Below are 19622 nucleotides of genomic sequence, written 5' to 3'. Positions count from 1 at the left end.
GGCTTGTAATCTATGGCAAAGAGTGGGTCATGAGGATTGCTGCTGACCGAACTCTTATTTCATGCCAAACTGCTTCACGCAGCAAAATGAAAGACAGGCCAGCTGCATGGTTCATGATCTATGGCAAGAAGTGGGTTGTTAGGGGCACCACTGACCTAACACTTATTTTGTTATGCCAACATGTCCAAATGGAAACAGCAATTTGCCATCTGTTTATCAAGAGGAGTGGCAGGTGAGACAGTCTCACTTCTCTCCTACTTCACTTGCCACCCCCAAATTGCATCTCTAAAAAGGATGGGTAATAATAATAATAATTTATTAGACTTGTATGCCGCCCCTCTCCGAAGACTTGGAGCAGCTCACAACAAAATACAAAGCACAAATCTAATATTTAAAAAAATTATTATTATATTAGAGGGAGTACGAAGCAGCAACAGTAGTGTGAGAAAGAGCTCAGGAGTTTCAAAACGAGAACAAAAAAAGAGACATAAATAACCAGGGAGAAAGACTGCAAACCGGGGAAAGAATAAAGGGGGGGGGGGGGGAAAGGACAGATATCCCACCTTCAAGCTGCAAGGAGAGTCAAACTGCAAAGTAAGTCTTGATAACTTTCGGGGGCAGGAGGAGTGGCAATGGGTAAACAGAGACAGAGGAGATGGTCGCGGCAGGAAGGGAAGGAGGGAGCATCAACCTCAAGATTACAAGAGGCAGGGGAGTTAATCCAGGCGATCGAGGCCAGTTGGAGAGGAAGAAAGCCCCTGACGCCCTGGCTGATTCCTCCCTGAGCACCCAATATCATGCAGACCCCTCCATCCCTTCATAACCCCTCAGTGGCCCCTCCAACAACCTTACACCCTGCTTCATCCACTTAAGAGTGGCGGAGCCTCTTAAGGCCAGTTGGATCCCCTCTGAGCCCCTCAGCTACCTCCTCAGAGCCCCTCCAGCCCCAACGTGACTTTTTCGGACCCCAGGGAATTGAATGGTCACCATTACGGGCAAACAAACCACGTGGCTGTCCAAGGACAAAAGTGATCATGTGACCAGAACCCAATAGAGCAAACCAGAAACACCCAACCCATGCAAAACTTGTCCTGAACTCACCAGCGCCCCCACTTACTCAGCGTTAGGAATCCTGTCAACAGCGAAAGGACTCTGAATAAACATTAAAAAGAGTCCAGCCATTGCAAAATGACTTCAGAAGACGCCTGACCCCCAGCTGTACAGAGCCATCATTAATTACCTGATCTTAAAATTCCTAGCTGAGACACTCAGCGGTAGGAGCCCAGCCTGCAGCGAAAGACCCTGCTAACGCCAGAGTCTAGCTGCTAGTGAAGGACCCTGGAAGACGCCTGATCCCCAGTAAAACAGAAGACTCTGAAAACACATTCCTTCCAACTTTAAAATTGCAAACTGCAATTAGCAGCTCTACAATAAGTAGCTCCTCAAACTGCAATTAACTCTTATTTTACCGTGTAAGAGAAGAAACCCTCAAGCATCTCTTGCCATTCACATTCCATCGCTCCCTTCCCCGACCAGAGTGATACAAAACAATAAAGCTACAAGTGGCAAAGCAATAAACCCAGTGACCGAATATGCCCGGCAAAAAAAGGCTCAAAACTCCCAGGCAAATAACATCAGCAACCTATGCTTTAAGAGCAATGACTCAATTATTATACAAGAAAAATCCCAAAAATGCCACTCCTGCAACAAATTAGCACACCATACCTGCCTTAACATAAATAAACAAATTGCCTCCTTTCTTCAAGATAATTCCTCGTTCTATTATTTCTGCTCATCTTGTACTCCCAAACCTGACTCACTCTGCAACTTGTCTGATGAGATCCTCTCCCTAAAAGCAATAACAAAAACTGAACAATCATACATAGAAAACATAGAACCACGGCTTGCTTCCATTGAAAAAATTATCCAAGATCTGATAAAAGATAAACCATCAAATCAAATACACTATACTATCCCACCACCACCTGTCTATACTCCACCAAGTTCTCCACAATCTTTACCTGCAAGCTCAACTACTAACATCCCCACCCTTGTAAAAAATGCCATGGAGCGCAAACAAAAGCAACAGAATGCCATCCTTTTTGGCCTTGAGGAAAATGGGGAATCTGATTTAACAAATATACGCAACATCATCCACCGCCTACATCCTCAAACTTTTGCCCCTGATGACATCCTAGAGCAGCGGTCCCCAAACTACGGCCCGTGGGCTGGATGCGGCCTGCTGAGGCTATTTACCTGGCCTGCGGCAGCGTACATCATTTTACCATCTATATACTAAGTTCCCAAATCTCCCCTCCACTCTGCTACTGAGTGTCTGGCAGTGGCAATGAAGAGGAGGAAAGCCAGGGGGCGGGGAGGAAAGCACCCTATGGCAGAGCAGCAACAGTTCCTCTCCCTAAAGGCGAGAAAGAAATTGGCCAATTACTTTCCTCCCCGCCCCCTGGCTTTCCGCCTCCTCCTCCTCCAGACGCTCAGCTGCAGACCATCTTGGTCCCTCCAGTGCCGCTTTTTTGCCCTTTTTTTTGCACCGGTGAGGTTTGCGCGCGTTTGGGCACTTTTGGCGTTGGGGGGGGGGTCTGCTGCGGAGAGGGAGAGAGAGAGAGAAAGAGGGAGAAATAGAAAGGGAGTGAGTGAGAGAGAGACAGAAATAACGCAAGAAAGAGAGGGAGAGAGAGAGTGGGAGAGTGCCTGCGGGGAGCCTGGAAGCCCTGCAAGAGTGTCTGGAGGGGCAGTAAACAAGCCATCAAGAGCGCTTGCGCACTAACTTGCTAACGGCCACGCCATCCCAGATCGCGGGGAGGGGAGCTTTTCCCCGGCCAGGCGACGGCGAGGCCCTCCCGATGCTTGTCCTCTGCCCAGGACACTTGGAGCTGCACTTGGAGCTGGGGACAATGGGCCTAGCCTCAGTTTACTTGGCCCCGGCGCGGCCGAAGCGCAGGGCAGAGTAGGCGGCGGTGGCTGCTGCTTCAGGCCCACCTCTGAGCTGAGCTTCCTTTGGCTTCCTTCGAGGCAAAGCTGCAAAGCTCACCTGCCTCCTCGAAGGAAGCCAAAGGAAGCTCAGCTCAACGAGGACCGGCTGTAGGTCCCTTGAAGCTGCCGCCGCCCACTGCAGAGATCCCTTCACCTGAACGGAGGCAGTGGGTTCAAGGGACCAAGAGCCGGTCTTTCTTGGCGCTGAATTGTTGCAGCCTCTGAGGCCGCCTCCGCCTCCGGGCGAAGAGATCTCCTCAGTGGGCGGCCTCGGAGGCTGCAGCAACGCAGCCCCGAAAAGGACCGGCTGTTGGTCCCTTGAACCCACCACCGCCACCTCCATTCAGGCAGAGGGATCTCCGCAGTGGGTGGCAGCGGCGGCGGCAGCTTCAAGGGACCCACAGCCGGTCCTCGTTGAGATGAGCTTCCTTTGGCTTCCTTCCTTTCTCCACCGAAGAGATCCCTTCGCCCGGAAGCAGAGGCGGCCTCAGAGGCTGCAACAATTCAGCGCCGAGAAAGACCGGCTCTTGGTACCTTGGAACCGCCGCCGCCGCCTCCGTTTGGGCAAAGGGATCTCCGTAGTGGGTGGCAGCGGCAGCTTCAAGGGACCAACAGCCAGCAGCTCTGGCGGGCGTGGGGCAGCAGGGCAAGCCGCGAAGGTGGCACAGCTAAACGTGGGTCGAGTGGGAGGGCACTGAGCAGTAGCCGTGGAGCGGCAATGGGGCGGTTGGCTGCAAGGCACCGGTGGTGACTTAATGTGTTTTAGGACGCCATACATTGCTGGCGCTGCACTGGGCATGGGGCTGGCACCTCCGTTCCAGCCCAGCCAGCGAGCCAGTGCCATGCCCAGCAATGTACTGCGACCCGACGTCGGTGCCACCATCTTGGAGCTTCTGCTTGCAGCCGACTGCCCCACGGTGTATTGCAGGGAAGAAAAAAAAAGAAGAGGGGAAGGAAGAGAGAAGGAGGGGGAGAGAGAGAAAGAAAGCAAGAGAGAGAGGGAGAGAAAACAGAAGTGAGAGGGGGAGGGAATGGGAGAGAGAAAAAGAGAAAAATGAGAAAATGATGGAGGGAAAGAAGGAGGGAGAGGGAAACAAAACAAATGAGAAAAGGAAAAAAGGGAGAGGGAAGAGAGAAGTGGAAAGGAGAGAAGTAGGGAGGGAGGAAAAGAGGGAGAAATGGAGGGAAAAGGAAGGAAGGAAAGGAAGAAGGAAGGAAGGAAGAAGAAATGGAGGGAACAAGGAAGGAAGGAAGAATGAAATGAATGGAGGGGCGGAGGGGCGGAGGAAGGAAGGACTTTTTTTGGGGGGGGGTACATTTTTTAAAATTTTTCTTTCAACATACATTCAAACAATACAATGTACCATCTAATTTTCCCTGAATAAAATGCGGTATTTTGTCAGTAACTAATATCAATCATCAAAAAAGTTGCAAAAGTTTTTTTCTAATGTTGTCATCCAGGTACATACTTTTCTTTTAATTAAATTCCCTCCTTAATGTTCTTTCAAAAAGTACAACACCAATTATATTTCTAACTTATTAACCATTATGCCAAAGTGCTTCCTTCTTTCTTTATATACTTTTCTATAAACATTTTAATACATTTTTCTATAAACCAAAAAAACCTTGTATAGCCAATCAGATGTTAACAAAAGAAAATTAAAAACAAAACATAAACATGTATGAATTTCAGACTTCTTCCCCCCCTCTAAATAGTACATTCCCATTTTGTTTTTTACGTTAAAATAAGGTATGTGCAGTGTGCATAGGGATTTGTTCATAATTTTTTTTATAGTCCGGCCCTCCAACAGTCTGAGGGACAGTGAACTGGCCCCCTATGTAAAAAGTTTGGGGACCCCTGTCCTAGAGGTTACTAGAAACGGCCTTGCATTTAGGTACAGCAATGGATCAAAGGCCCCTCGTTTCTGTAGGATAGTCTGCAAAAATGAAACTGCCAAAAAACTCTTCATCAAAACCATGAACTCCATCACCAGAAATAATGACAACTACAACAAACTCAGATCCAGACCAGATCTAAGTCTACTTCAATGTATCCTTTCTCGCGAACTACGGCCCGAACTCAAGAGACGTCTTGAGCTTGGTGAAACTAACCTATACATAGACTACTGCACTGAGTGCATCAAAACCAAGACCTATAACCCTCCCTTCAAAAATCCCATCCCTCCTCAACCATCCCACACTTCCCAACCCACCACCACTCATCAATAAATTGTCATCCCTAGTACTTCCAACCAAGAATAGGAAAGTGCGCCCCTTACTTCTTCAGTTCAATCCAACCTTAATCCATTCCAATTTAAATTCAACTCAACTCAGCCCAACTACAACCCAGAACCCAAATTTAATCTCAAATGTAAACTAATCATGCAAGAAGTATAATTAACAAGTTGTCTGAATTCCTCCTCTTTCTTGACATCAACTTATTTGATTTGATCTTTGTCTGTGAAACATGGCTAAATACATCCTATCCTGACTCCATCATCACATCAAGTAACTACCTTGTCCTTCGGTCTGACCGTGAATCCTGCAGAGGAGGCAGTGTAGCTATATTCTATAAAAAATCACTCAATCTAAAAAACATCCAAGTTGCACATGATCTTATCCTCCCAGAAACCATTATATGTGATCTTTCCCTCAATACCACACTTCGCTTCCTACTATGCTACAGAGCTCCTGACTCCAACATCACTCATGCAACCAAATTAACCTCATTGCTAACATGGGCAACCTCCTGCCCTTACCCCATTATCTTCCTAGGTGACCACAACCTACCTCACATTAACTGGACCTTAAATGAATGCAGCATGGAACCAATCCACACTACCTTTATACAATGCCGTCACCAGCCTGGGACTTGACCAATTAGTATTAAACATTACTAGACTTAACAGCTGTCTTGACCTCATATTCTGTAATAGCAAAAGCGCAATCTATGGTTTGCATGTAAAAGAACCTTTTTCCAACAGTGATCATAGTATGATTAACTTCAATCTCAATCTACACCAGGATAACTTTCACGTGTATAGTGTGTCACCTAAGTACAATTTTAGGAAAGCTACGAACTCATAGATGCCAATCTCTCAATTCTCAACTGGCGAACTATATTTTCTAACTGCAACACTATTGATGATTTCTGCAACACATTCTTACTACAAGTTAAAAGACTTATCAGACTACATGTACCACTAACTTCAACCAGAAGTAAAACAAAAAAATAACTTACCTTTCTCGATAAGGAAACTACAAACCAAAAAAAGATCTCTCTGGCGTAAAAATAAAAAAGGCCAAGTAACCAACTTCAAAAGACGCTATAAAAGCATTTGCCAACAAATAAAAGCAGAATGTCTCAACTACCACAGCAAACAAGAGGAAAATCTCCTTCGCACCAAATCTAACCGAGCCTTCTACAACTTTGTCAACAACAAACAGAAAGACTCTAGACCTATTCCAAATAGACTTCACTGTAGACCATGTTGAAAAAGCAATCCATGACCTCAAACCTTCTCTATCAGTTGGACCAGATGGTCTTTGCACATACTTCCTAAAAAAACTTTCTTCTACTATAGCCGAACCACTAAGCATCATCTTTCAAAATTCCTTCAGGATCAGCACACTCCCCAAGCTATGGTCAAAAGCAGTAGTCATCCCCATCTTCAAAAAAGGAGACCCTTCTCTCGTTGACAACTACAGACCAATTTTGCTATGCTGCGTCTCATGTAAAGTTATGGAATCAATTATAAACCACTCAATCACCCTTTACTTAGAATCTAATAACCTACTCTCTAACAAACAATTTGGATTCAGAAAGAAATTATCCTGCAACCTTCAACTACTTCACTGCAAAAACATATGGACTACCCACCTAGATCAAGGAAAATCCATTGATTCAATTTATATTGACTTTTGCAAAGCCTTCGATTCAGTGGTCAATGACAAACTATTCCTAAAACTCAAATCCTATGGCATCTCAGGATTCCTCCACAGTTGGATTACTGCATTCCTGTCAAACAGGCAACAAGTTGTCAAAATTGGAAATGCCATTTCCACCCCTGTACCGGTTAAAAGTGGCGTTCCCCAAGGCAGTGTACTAGGACCTACTCTATTCATTCTCTACATCAACGACCTCTGCAATCATATCACAAGCAACTGTGTCATTTTTGCTGACGATGTAAAACTTTTCAACACCACAGACAACACATCCACTCTCCAAAAAGACCTCGACTTTGTCTCAGATTGGTCTAACGCCTGGCAACTTCAAATATCAACCAGAAAATGTTCTGCCCTCCACATCGGCAAAAAGAATCTGAACCTCATATATAAACTGAATAAACAAAATCTCACAGCCAAACACCACTCAGTAAAAGACCTTGGAATACTAATATCAAATGATCTAAATGCCAAAGCTCACTGCAACAATATCGCCAAAAAGGCTTCTAGAGTTGTTAACCTGATCCTATGCAGCTTCTGCCCCAGCAATCTCACACTACTCACCAGAGCCTACAAAACTTTATAACTCCCCCCCAGGATAATGGATGGACAGATGGACAGCCACTCCATCTTGTCAGGGTTGAGTTTGAGCCTGTTGACACCCATCCAGACCCCAACAGCCTCCAGGCACCGACACATCACTTCCACCACTTCACTAACTGGACATGGGCTAGAGATGCATACTGATGATACCTCATCCCATGCCCTCGGATGATCTCACCCAGCGGTTTCATATAGATATTGAATAGCAGGGGGGAGAGGACCAACCCCTGAGGTACCCCACAAGGGAGAGACCTAGAGGTCGACCTCTGACCCCCCACCAACACCAACTGTGACCAACCAGAGAGGTAGGAGAAGAACCACTGGAGAACAGTGCCTCCCACTCCCAACCCCTCCAGCCAGCGCAGGATACAATGGTCGATGGTATTGAAAGCCACCGAGAGGTCAAAAAGCACCAGAACAGAGAACAAGCCCCTGTCCCGGCCCACCAGAAATCATCCATCAGCGCAACCAAAGCAGTTTCCATGCTGTACTCGCGTCTGAATCCTGACTGTTGAGGACCTAGATAATCGGCTACTTCCAAGGACCACTGGAGCTGGAGCGCCACCACCTTCTCAACAACCTTCCCCATAAAGGGGAGGTTGGAGACTGGACGGTAGTTATTAAGCATGGCTGGATCCAGGGCAGGCTTCTTGAGGAGGGGGTGCACAAGTGCCTCCTTGTAGGGAGCCAGAAAGGACCCCCTCCTCAAAGAAGTTTTGACAATCTCCTGGATCCAACTCTATGTCACTTCTCTGCTGGCCGAAACCAGCCAAGCGGGACACAGATCCAGTAAACAGGTGGCGGAACTCACAACTCCAATGGCCTTGTCCACTTCATCAGGTGTCACCAGGTCAAGCTCCTCTCAGACAGATGGACACGGATGGGCCCCAGTCACCTCGACTGATTCGTTGTCAGCCAACTCTGCTATCCAATTGGAGTCAAGATCCACCCTGATCCGAGCGATTTTATCAGCAAAAAACGTGTTAAAATCCTTGGCACTACTCTGCACGGGCTCCCCAATTCCCACCTGGTTAAGAAGGGAGCGGGTCACCCTAAACATAGGGGCCAGGTGGGATTCCACTGATGCAATCAAGGTGGCATGATATGCGCATCTTGCCACCTTGAGCACCACTTTGTAAGTCTAAATATGAGCTCTTTCAAGTGTTTGATTAGATTTGGACTTACTCTTCCTCCATCGCTTCTCTAGTCGCTTCTCTAGGTAGCTACCATAAGGGATGGGCAGTAAGCCTTATCATGCCCAGCAAGGAGGGGGATGGCAGAAAAGCTGACAAGGGGGTCCATGTGTCACTCCAACCCTCTTCCCCTGCTCTATACTGGTAAAAGATGCCACAAATGTGTCTTTGTGAGACTCAACAAATGAGGGAAATGGGAGAAGGGAAGAAAGAAAAAATGGAAGAGGTAGAGAGAGAAACAAAAAACAGGGAAATGGGGAAAGACAGAAAAAAGGGAGAGGAGGGGAGAGAAACAGAAAACAAAGAGAGGGAAAGAGACCCATTTGCCACACACAAAGAAACCACAATCACAAACCCTAAACCCATACAAAGGAAAACCACAATGCCAAATCTCAACCACCATACTCCCAGGGTTTTGGACTGTGTGGCAAATGTCTCTCTCCCTCCCTCTTCTGTTTTCTACCTCTCTCCCTTCCTCCTCCTCTCCCTTTCCCTTTCTGCCCCACTGTTTTCTGTTTCTCTCTCTCTTCCTCTCTGCCAGACCAGACTAGAGTAAGATTTATTTATTTGTTGTTAGAGTTGAAAGGGACCATGCAGGTCATCAAGTCCCATGAATTCTCATGGCGTGGCACATCCCATCCTCAAACCCACTGTGAGACAAGTCCCAGATAGGATGTAGCCTGCCTTGCCCACCCTCAAATTGCACCCTTCAGCAAGATGCACACCCTACCTGATATTTGTAGTGTTGTTACATTCATCGTTATCGTGTCTAGGGCAGTCCATCCTAAAAGAAAACATCTCAGCAGTTTGAATGAACTCGTGAGATATTTTCTTTTAGAATGGGCTTTCCTGGACATAATTCTGAGAAATGCAATGGAGTTATAAAAGTCAGGTAGGACTTGTGCCTACTGCCCCATCCAACCTATCACCCCCAAATTTTGCCCCATAGCGAGATACATGTCTTACCTGACATGCATCTCACCTGTCACTTGTAGCTCTATCATGTTCCTCGGTGTTGTGTCCAGGGCAGCCCATTCTAAAAGAAAATGTCTTGCCAGTTAGAGAAGTTTGATTGAACTCGCGAGACATTTTCTTTCAGAACAAGCTACCCTAGACACAATGCCTAGGAACGTGATGGAGCTGCAAGTGTCAGGTAGGATGTGTGGGGAAAAAAAGAGAGGTGTAATATGTTACATCAACTCTAACATTCAAGCTAAATTGAAATATAAAGATAGGGAGGGTAGAGTTTTAATTTTAGAACTTACTATAGAAAAGGATACAATAACTTTAATAAATATCTACGCTCCGAATGAAGGCCAAGAAAAATTTTATAAAAAACTATTAAATACCATTAGAGAACATTCCACAGACAATATTTGCTTATTAGGTGACTTTAATGGTATAACTAACAATGAATTGGACTATAAGAATGATAAAATGATCAAACAAAAGAAAAGAATATTACCGAAAACCTTTTTTGATCTAATTAAAGAACTAAAATTGAAAGATAGCTGGAGAGACAGAAACCCTAAACTTAAAAAATTTACCTTTTATTCTGATAGGCATCAATCTTGGTCAAGATTGGATATGGTCTGGACAACAACAGAAATTAATACTAAAATTCATTCGATAGATATAGATCCTAATTATATCTCAGACCACAGTGCGCTCAAAGTTACTTGGAAAGGAACTAAACAGTGTTGTAGATGGTCTCTTCAAAAATCTATATTAAGTCAGGAAGATTTTAAGCAAAAATTCAAAACTGAAATGAACTATTTCTTCCAAGAAAACCCAAAAGACCACACTAACCTTCAAAATGTTTGGGATACAGCCAAAGCTGTTATTAGAGGGATAGCTATTTCATACATGGCCAAAGAATTCAAACAAAAAAAACAGAAAACAGCTAAATTAGAAGAAGAATATAGGGCCTTAGAAGAAGAACTTCAGAACTCCCCCCTAAAAAAAGAAATTAAACAGAATATGCTACAAATTAAACATCAACTAAATTTAATTGATCAACAAAATTGGGCACAACAAATAAAAAGAACTAACCAATATAACTTTGAGAATGCCAATAAACCTAGCAAATGGTTAGCCAACAAGCTCAGAAAGCAAAAAGAAAAGAAACTTATAAACTGTCTAAAAAACAAAAACGGGGAACCATGCCATGACCTGGAAAGAAAAAAAATGATTGCTAGCGACTTCTATAGTAAACTTTATGAATATTCTGATACTATACAAAACGATACTCAAGATATAAAAATCCAAGAAACTCTAGAACAGGCTAAACTACCCAAAGTACCACAAGAAATGGTCAATATAATCAATAAACCGATCACCGAAATAGAACTAAAGGAAGCAATAAAAAGTCAAAAAAACAACAAAGCACCAGGTCCGGATGGACTCCCCACAGAACTATATAAAGATCTTCCTAAAGAAATGGAAAAGGCTCTTTTAGAGACGTTAAATGAAGCTCTAGATAGAGGCAAAATCCCAACTTCATGGACAGAAGCAAATCTAGCGTTAATCCCCAAAAAAGACACAGACCATACAGATATATCTAATTACCGCCCGATCTCTCTCTTAAATGCCGATTACAAAATCTTCACCTCTATCTTAGCGAACAGAATCAAAGGTTTTCTAAATTACTTTATACATTCAGATCAAAACGGTTTTCTCCCCGGGAGACAGCTAAAGAATAACATTAGAATTGTGTTAGACACGCTGGAGTACTATGAAGCCCATAATGAGAAACAAGTGGCGTTAATATTTCTTGATGCCCAGAAGGCTTTCGACAATGTGTCTTGGAAATTTATGATAAAACAGCTTGAGTATATGGAATTTGGCCCCAAATTTATTAACGCAATAAAAGCTATTTACTCTGTCCAATCAGCTTATATTATTCTTAATGGAGATACATCAACAAAAATCTCTTTACACAAAGGCACAAGACAAGGATGTCCACTGTCCCCTTTATTATTCATTTTAACCCTTGAAGTATTAACGAGAATTATTAGAGACAAGGAAGATATAAGGGGATTAAATTGTAAGAAAGAAATCTACAAACTTCAAGCTTTCGCAGATGACCTGGTATTCATCTTAGAAGATCCTTTAGAATCAGGTCCCAAATTATTAGAAGTTCTGGAAGACTATGGTACAGTGGCAGGCCTTAAAATAAACAAAACTAAAACCCAAATTCTAACTAAAAACATGCGACAAGCACAAAAAGATATCTTATCTGCTAAAATGGATATTCAAATTGTTACAAAAATCAAATATCTCGGCATCAATTTGACAAACAGAGTGTCAAGCTTAAAATCAAATAACTATGATATATTATTGGACAAAATAAAAGCCGACTTGTTAAAATGGAGGAATTTACAACTATCCCTCCTTGGGAGAATTGCAGCCATAAAAATGAACACTCTGCCCAAAATTTTGTTTTTATTTCAAACTATCCCTATACAATTAAAACAGGAATTTTTCAATAATTTGACTAAATTAACCAACAATTTCATCTGGCAAAACAAACGTCCCCGAATCCGACTAAAATATTTACAAGGAAAGAAAGAAGAGGGTGGACTGGCTCTCCCAATTTGGAAGGATTACTATATTGCTGCATCTTTAGATTGGACAAGAGACTGGATGAGTCTATCAAATACTAGACTTCTTAAGTTAGAAGGCCACGACCTCCATTCAGGGTGGCATTATTATCTCTGGGACGAAAAGCCGACAACCCACAAATACTTCTCTAACCACTTGATTAGAAAATCGCTTATTGGCACTTGGAAAAAAATTAAAACTAAATTATACAAAGGAATTCCCATGTGGTACGCCCCTTTAGAAGCCTATGTACACCCTAATTTACACAAGAGAAATAACATATTAAGGTATAAAGACATCCTAAACCCAAATGGGGCAATTAAAACAAGGCTAGAACTTGAAAATTTGGGCCAAAAAGTGGAATGGTGGGAATACCTTCAGATTCAGACTAAATTTAACAAAGACAAAAAAAATTCCGGGATAAACAAAAATGCTCTGTTAGATAAGCTATGTATAGGCCCCCAAGATAAGATAATCAAAAACTTTTACGGCTATCTAAATTACAATGATTTGGATACCTTTGACACAAAATCTAATGTTAAGAAATGGAATCTCGACCTCAAAAAAGAGATTAAAGAGGAGGAATGGCAAACACTCTGGACTAGGAACTATAAATTGACTATTGCCACCTCTTATAAAGAAAATCTGGTCAAAATGTTTTACCGATGGCATATTACTCCAATTAAGTTAACCAAATTAAACAACAAACACTCACCAAATTGTTGGAAATGTCAACAAGAATTGGTTACCTATTTCCACCTATGGTGGGAATGCAACAAAGCCAAAACATATTGGGATAAGATTGGAATTTGGATTGAAGAATTATTAAATTTAACACTTGATAAAACCCCTGAATGTTTTTTATTGGGTATAACCAGACAAAATCTATCGAAACCTCAAGCACACTTAATCATTCACTTAACTACAGCAGCAAGACTAACTTATGCGCAGTGGTGGAAGAATGAAAAGCTACCCCCAAATGAAGCAATAATTAGAAAAATAATGTACTGCGCAGAAATGTCGAAACTGACTCTACTAGTTAGGAATGAACCGTTAGATACGTTTAATAATTGTTGGGACCCTCTATATAAATGGCTAGGAAGCAAAAGCGAGACCAATAGGCTTTAAGAATGTAAAACTATAAATAAGCTTGAACTGCTACAAATCTGGTATAAAGTATTCTATTATCTAATACTATTACATGAGACTTTATATGTATTTAACTATGTAAATTTACTATTACTATTTGTTAACCTCTCAACACTATGTCAATTGCAATTCTGGCATCTAACACTTTTGACAAACTATTCGAAATATGGTAATGAGCAAAAATATCTTGATCTAATTTTCGTTTTCAACAAAACTCCCCTGCTTATTCGCTGATACTGTTATTTGTTCTGTTTTTGTTTGTTTGTTTGTTTTTTGTTTCTGTTTTTTTTTCTCTTTTATGCGATATGCTCTGCAATGTACCATACACTGTATATATGATGTATATGTCTATATTTTAATTTAAAAAAAAAAAAAGGATGTGTGTCTTGTGGCCCAACATGTTGCACCAGCCAGAAATGAGTCTCTGTGAGACTCGTCATGCCACTGCCGCTGCCTTGCGGAGCAGAACTCTGCAAGTCTTGTGCCATTGCATGCATGAACGGCAGCAGGACCCACAGCTATGCCGGTATGATGAAGCTCATGGCAGTACTGCAGTTTGTGCATGCAATGGCATAAGAAGCCTTGCAGAGTCCTGTTGTGATGGGCCAGCTGCTTGGCCAGGGCCAAGGACAGGGAGGAAAGACAGCGGCCACTGGACAACTAGTCCCACACTCACTGCCTACTGTACCCCCAAAATAATGAGCCTCCCCAAGGCCATATTTCAGCGTTCCAAAAATATAAGCCCCTACCTCAGGGGTGGGCCATCATTCCCAGTGCTACTGGAATGGGCTGGGAGCATGTGGCCATGGCTGTGGCCGGTGCAAGATTCAGCTTCTGCACATGCACAGAAACAAAAAGGGCCAGAAATAGGCCAAAATAAGATAAGTGATCACCGCCGCTCGCCCTGCCGCTTGCTCCACTCTCCCCATTCACCTCACCGCTCGCATGAGCTGAAGCAAAAAAAAACCCCAACAGTAATTTTTTACTGGAATCGCACTGGCTGGGCATGCATAGCGTGTGCATGCCTTGCAACAATGGAGCTAAGCTATATACTCCATTGCTGCCACCGGAATGGTGTGCCCACCATTCTGGTCTATAACCCATCCAGACCATGACTCAGAAAAATTCCAACAAACAATATTCAGACTAATTTGCATCTCATAAAAATATATTTAAAGACCTGTATTCTGACAATGAGCACAATTCAAAATGCACTATTGATGTCTCCTTGAATGGTGATGTGAAACATTTGCAACCAAATTGCCAAGCTCAGAGCTCAAACCAGCCTAATTATTGTAAACTTCATGGATGCAATTAAAAAGCAGTATAAACATTTTTTAAAATTGTCATACATAATCCATTATACAGTTTGACCAATTTACTTAATATACAATCGAGGCTTCTTTGTTTCTCTACTTTCCTAAAATTTTTCTCACTCAAAATCAAACCTATGAATTTGATAAAGAATGTAATAATGTCAAAGTTATTCAATGTTTTTAACAATATTTTTAATTGTTAACATGCTATGGTTATTTTTGCTGCAAAAAAACTGTGCTATTTAATTGACCAATACAAATAAGGATAATCTGCATTCATAAATTATGATGAATTTCCAAAAGGAAAATAAAATACCAGGTTGCTGTGTTTCAGAAGCCTGGGTTCCAAGAATAACAAGGAGGAAAGTCAGAAGCATTTTCAGATTGTGATAGTTGATCAATGAATAAATCTAAAAATACAAATAAGAACAAAACAACAAAACATCAATAATAATGTCATTTTATATCTTCAAATTAAATGTTTCTTCAACTGACCAAAGCCTTTCTATATTGGTCCCTAGCATGATACTTGCTAGATTGGATTTCAATTGTTAGTCTCATCAACCGATAAGACCAATAATTCTAAAGCATCCAGGATGAATAAGGCCATCTTTGAAAATCATTGCATTGCAAATTAGCTGCCCTTGTCTCTTCATTCCCTGGCCAAACCTGGAATGATGACATTAGTTTTAATACTAACCCATAACTATATTGTTGATAGCCTGCCACAGTTTCAAATCAAAGGGAAGATTTAATTTTATTTTTATACCATGGTTGGTCCCTGTAATGGGAACAGGAATGAAATTCCCTTTAGCAGGCAGAATTTAACAGAATATGAAGCTGATGATTGAACATCCTTGAATGAAGCTAGTTCCCATTAACATGAAACAACAATAAAATTAGAATCAAGACAGACATTTTAGGCAACCCCAGTGTTATTATCTTTACTAATGGCAATTGTCTGACTTCATTAATAGTAAACTCCCAAATCATTTGTAGCAAGTTGGCAAAATGTGATATTTGATGAGTGCAGGATCATGTACCTGCTATCTTGTAGACTCTGACCATCCTCCCCCCGCCCTCCCCTAAAAAGTTTTATACAATATATTTTTTAAAACCAGAAACTATTTTGGAATTTCGCATGAATTACATAACCCAATTGGCATATAGTCCAATGTAGTGAAAACAAGGCTTTGAACTGTACAAAACTAGTTTGCAGTTCTTTTGTTCCTGAACAATATATGGATCCATTAAAAAAAAAAATCCAGTTTCTGATTTTTAGTTCCAACAAATAGAACAATAAAAATGAGCTCTAGAACAATGTGATTTAATCTCTTATCTTGAAAAACTTATTTATTTATTTATTTTAATTAATTCTGGGAAAGAAGGCATTTGAAAATCTGGCAGCTATTAGATGGTTTACTTTCAGTGAAAAATTGTGGTCTACTGGATAAAAGATTTGACAATCACTTAAGAGTATAAAATTTATTTATTTGCTTGTTTGGATTTCTATGCTGCCCTTCTCTATAGACTCGGGGCTATAGACTCGGGGCTTACAAAAATAGGAATAAAATACAAGATACAGCAAAGGGAAACCCAAACATAAAACTAATATTAAAACCCCAGAGTTATAAAAAAAAAACCCTAAACATTCACATTCATTCAAACCACAATCCTACATTCATATCATCAGCTGGAACGAGGTGTTGCTCAACAGCCTCAGGCCTGCCAGCAAAGGTTAATTTTTAAGGTTTTGTGAAAGGCCAGGAGGGTGGGGGCAGTGTGAATCTCTGGCGGGAGTTGATTTCAGAGCGCTGGGGCTGCCACAGAGAAGGTTCTTCCCCTAGGTTCTCATCTCTCTCTTTGATTATATTTTGAAATCGTAAACTGTATGAGGAATGATCTAGTTCCAGTTGTGAAATAGATTGATTCATATTTTTAATTGTTGTCTCGCTTTTCTCTTCTATCCTCTTTACCTTCTTTTCTACCTTCCCTTCTATTACCTTTATTTTTTGTATATTTTCCTTTAATGTTTGTTGCATGTCTACTATTCTTTCATCCATTCCCTTAATCTTGTCTTTAACTTCTCCCATTTCTGTCTTTAATTCTTTGTGTTGTTTTTTAGCTTCATCTTTATTGCCTTCTAGTGCTTTTGTCATTGTATCTTGTAGTTCTATTATCATATCTTGTATTGATTGTAGGCTAGTTGCAGAATCTGACTTATCTTTTTTTTAATTATTATTTTTATTTACAAATATACAAAACATAAAAGTTGATCAAAACAGAAAACAATCAAATCCTAGCATGATATAACAATTTATGAACATAAAAATTTGTAGGAAAGGGGAGAAAGAGTGAGAAAGAAGGGAATAGAAAAAAGAGAGGGAAAAGGGTAGAGAGAACAAAGGAAATAGAGAAGATAGAAAAAGTAAAGGGGTTGGCGAATGTCCGGGGGAGCTGTATTGAAAACGAGAACCAATTCCTAATTTATTAGCTCATTCCATTGGATCAGGTTAGTCGTCTGGGTATTTAAGTGCAAGCGTTGAATTAATCTAAATATAGAGATTATAAAATTTAGTAGTAAATATACTGTCTATATATATCTAAAGTCTCTTATCACTATAGCCAAAAATATGAGAAAGCTATATATCGGATTTGTATCTGGTCGAGTTTGTAACCATCATTTCAATTATGTAACGTGGTATTCTTTTTTTCTCTCTAACCAACTGTAAAAAGGATCCCAACAGTTATTAAATGAGGACATTGTTTCATTCCTAACTAGTATAGTTAATTTTGTCATCTCTGCACAGTATTTAATTTTTTTAATTATTGCGTCTTTCGGAGGTATATCCTTGTTTTTCCACCACTGTGTGAAGGTTAGTCTGGCTGCCGTAACTAAATGGACAATTAAATGTATTTGGGTTTTAGGCAAATTTTGTCTAAGAATGCCCAAAAGGTAACATTCAGGGTTTTTTTCAATTTTCAAATTTAGTATTTCATCGATCCAGAGTCCAATTATATTCCAGTACCTCTGTGCTTTTGTGCATTGCCACCATAGGTGGAAATAAGTGCCTAGTTCTTGGTGACACTTCCAGCAGTATGGTGAAAGTTTGCTGTTTAGTTTTGTTAGTTTTATTGGGGTAATGTGCCACCTGTAGAACATTTTAACTAAGTTCTCTTTGTAAGACATGGCTATGGTTAATTTAAAATTTCTGCTCCAGAGTAATTGCCATTCATCTTCTTTGATCTCTTTTTTAAGGTCCAGATTCCACTGTTTTACGTTAATTTTTGTATTGATATTATCCAATTCGTTAAAATTTAAGTAGGAATAAAATTTCTTAATTAATTGTTCCTGGGGTCCTGTACATAATTTGTCTAGTGGAGCATTTTTAACTATTCCAGGTTTACTTTTATCCTTATTAAATTTAGTTTGTATCTGTAGGTATTCCCACCATTCCGTTTTTTGACCGAGATTTTCTAATTCTGTCCTAGATCTGATTTCACCAGTGGGATTTATTATGTCCTTGTACCTTACTATATTATTTTTTTATGAAAATTAGGATGAACATATGCTTCTAATGGAGCGTACCATAGTGGGATTCCTTTGTAAAATTTTATCTTAATTTTTTTCCAGGTATATATTAGCGATTTCCTAATCAGATGGTTGGTAAAATATTTGTGGGTCTTGGGCTTTTCATCCCATAAATAATAGTGCCATCCTAAATGGAGGTCATGACCTTCTAGATTAAGTAGTCTGGTATTATATAAGCTCATCTATTCTCTCATCCATGATAGGGATGCGGCGATATAATAATCTTTCCAGATTGGGAGTGCCAAGCCTCCTTCTTTCCTGTCTTGTAAATATTTTAGGCGAATTCTTGGATGCTTGTTCTGCCAAATGAAATTACTGGTAATTTTATTCAATTTTGTAAAAAATTCTTGTTTCAATTGGATTGGAATTGTTTGGAATAGGAATAGTATTTTGGGCAAGATGTTAAGTTTTATGGCCGCTATTCTGCCTAATAAAGAGAGTTGTAGTTTCTTCCATTTTATCAAATCAGATTGTATTTTGTCTATTAGCTTATTATCATTATTTGCTTTTAGGCTAGACACTTTATTCGTCAAATTAATGCCAAGGTATTTGATTTTTTTTACTATCTGGATGACTAGTTTGGCCTTTAGAATGGCTTTCTGTGGTTCTCTCATGTTTTTGGTTAAAATTTGGGTTTTGGTTTTATTTATTTTAAGTCCTGCTACCGTGCCATATTCTTCTAGGATGGCAAGTAATTTAGGTCCTGATTCTAGGGGGTCCTCTAAAATAAATACAAGGTCGTCTGCAAATGCTTGTAGTTTATAAATTTCATTTTTGCACTTTAGACCTTTTATATCTTCCTTTTTTCTAATGATTCTTGTTAGGACTTCTAGTGTTAAGATGAAGAGTAATGGGGACAATGGGCAACCTTGTCTAGTTCCTTTATGTAAAAAGATTTTTCTTGAAATATCTCCATTGAGGATAATGTAAGCTGATTGATAAGTATATATAGCTTTTATTGCGTTTATGAATTTAGAGCCGAATTCCATATATTCAAGTTGTTTAAGTATAAATTTCCAGGACACATTATCGAAAGCCTTCTGGGCGTCAAGAAATATTAATGCCACTTGTTTTTCGCTGTGGGATTCGTAGTATTCCAGGGTATCCAATATTATTCTGATGTTATTCTTTAACTGTCTCCCTGGAAGGAAGCCATTTTGATCCGAATGTATGAATTGGTTTAGAAAGTTTTTAATTCTACTGGCTAAGATAGAACTGAAAATTTTATAA

The 19622-nt window shown here is 40.5% G+C and overlaps 1 protein-coding gene across 1 annotated transcript in view; it reads right to left on the bottom strand.

Moving 5' to 3' along the window:
* LOC139153837 (collagen alpha-6(VI) chain-like) overlaps positions 1 to 16959 on the bottom strand; it is a 270910-nt gene extending 253951 nt beyond the window's left edge. The window contains 2 exon segments of the mRNA XM_070728258.1: positions 15117 to 15210; positions 16777 to 16959. Of these exon segments, the coding sequence (XP_070584359.1) occupies positions 15117 to 15210; positions 16777 to 16959 (277 nt within the window).
* Between the last annotated feature and the right edge of the window lie 2663 nt (positions 16960 to 19622).

Source organism: Erythrolamprus reginae, chromosome Z (genome assembly GCF_031021105.1).
Source record: "Erythrolamprus reginae isolate rEryReg1 chromosome Z, rEryReg1.hap1, whole genome shotgun sequence".
Lineage (NCBI taxonomy): Eukaryota > Metazoa > Chordata > Lepidosauria > Squamata > Dipsadidae > Erythrolamprus > Erythrolamprus reginae.
Note: the sequence above shows the minus strand (reverse complement) of the source record. Positions and strands in the feature narration are given on the sequence as shown.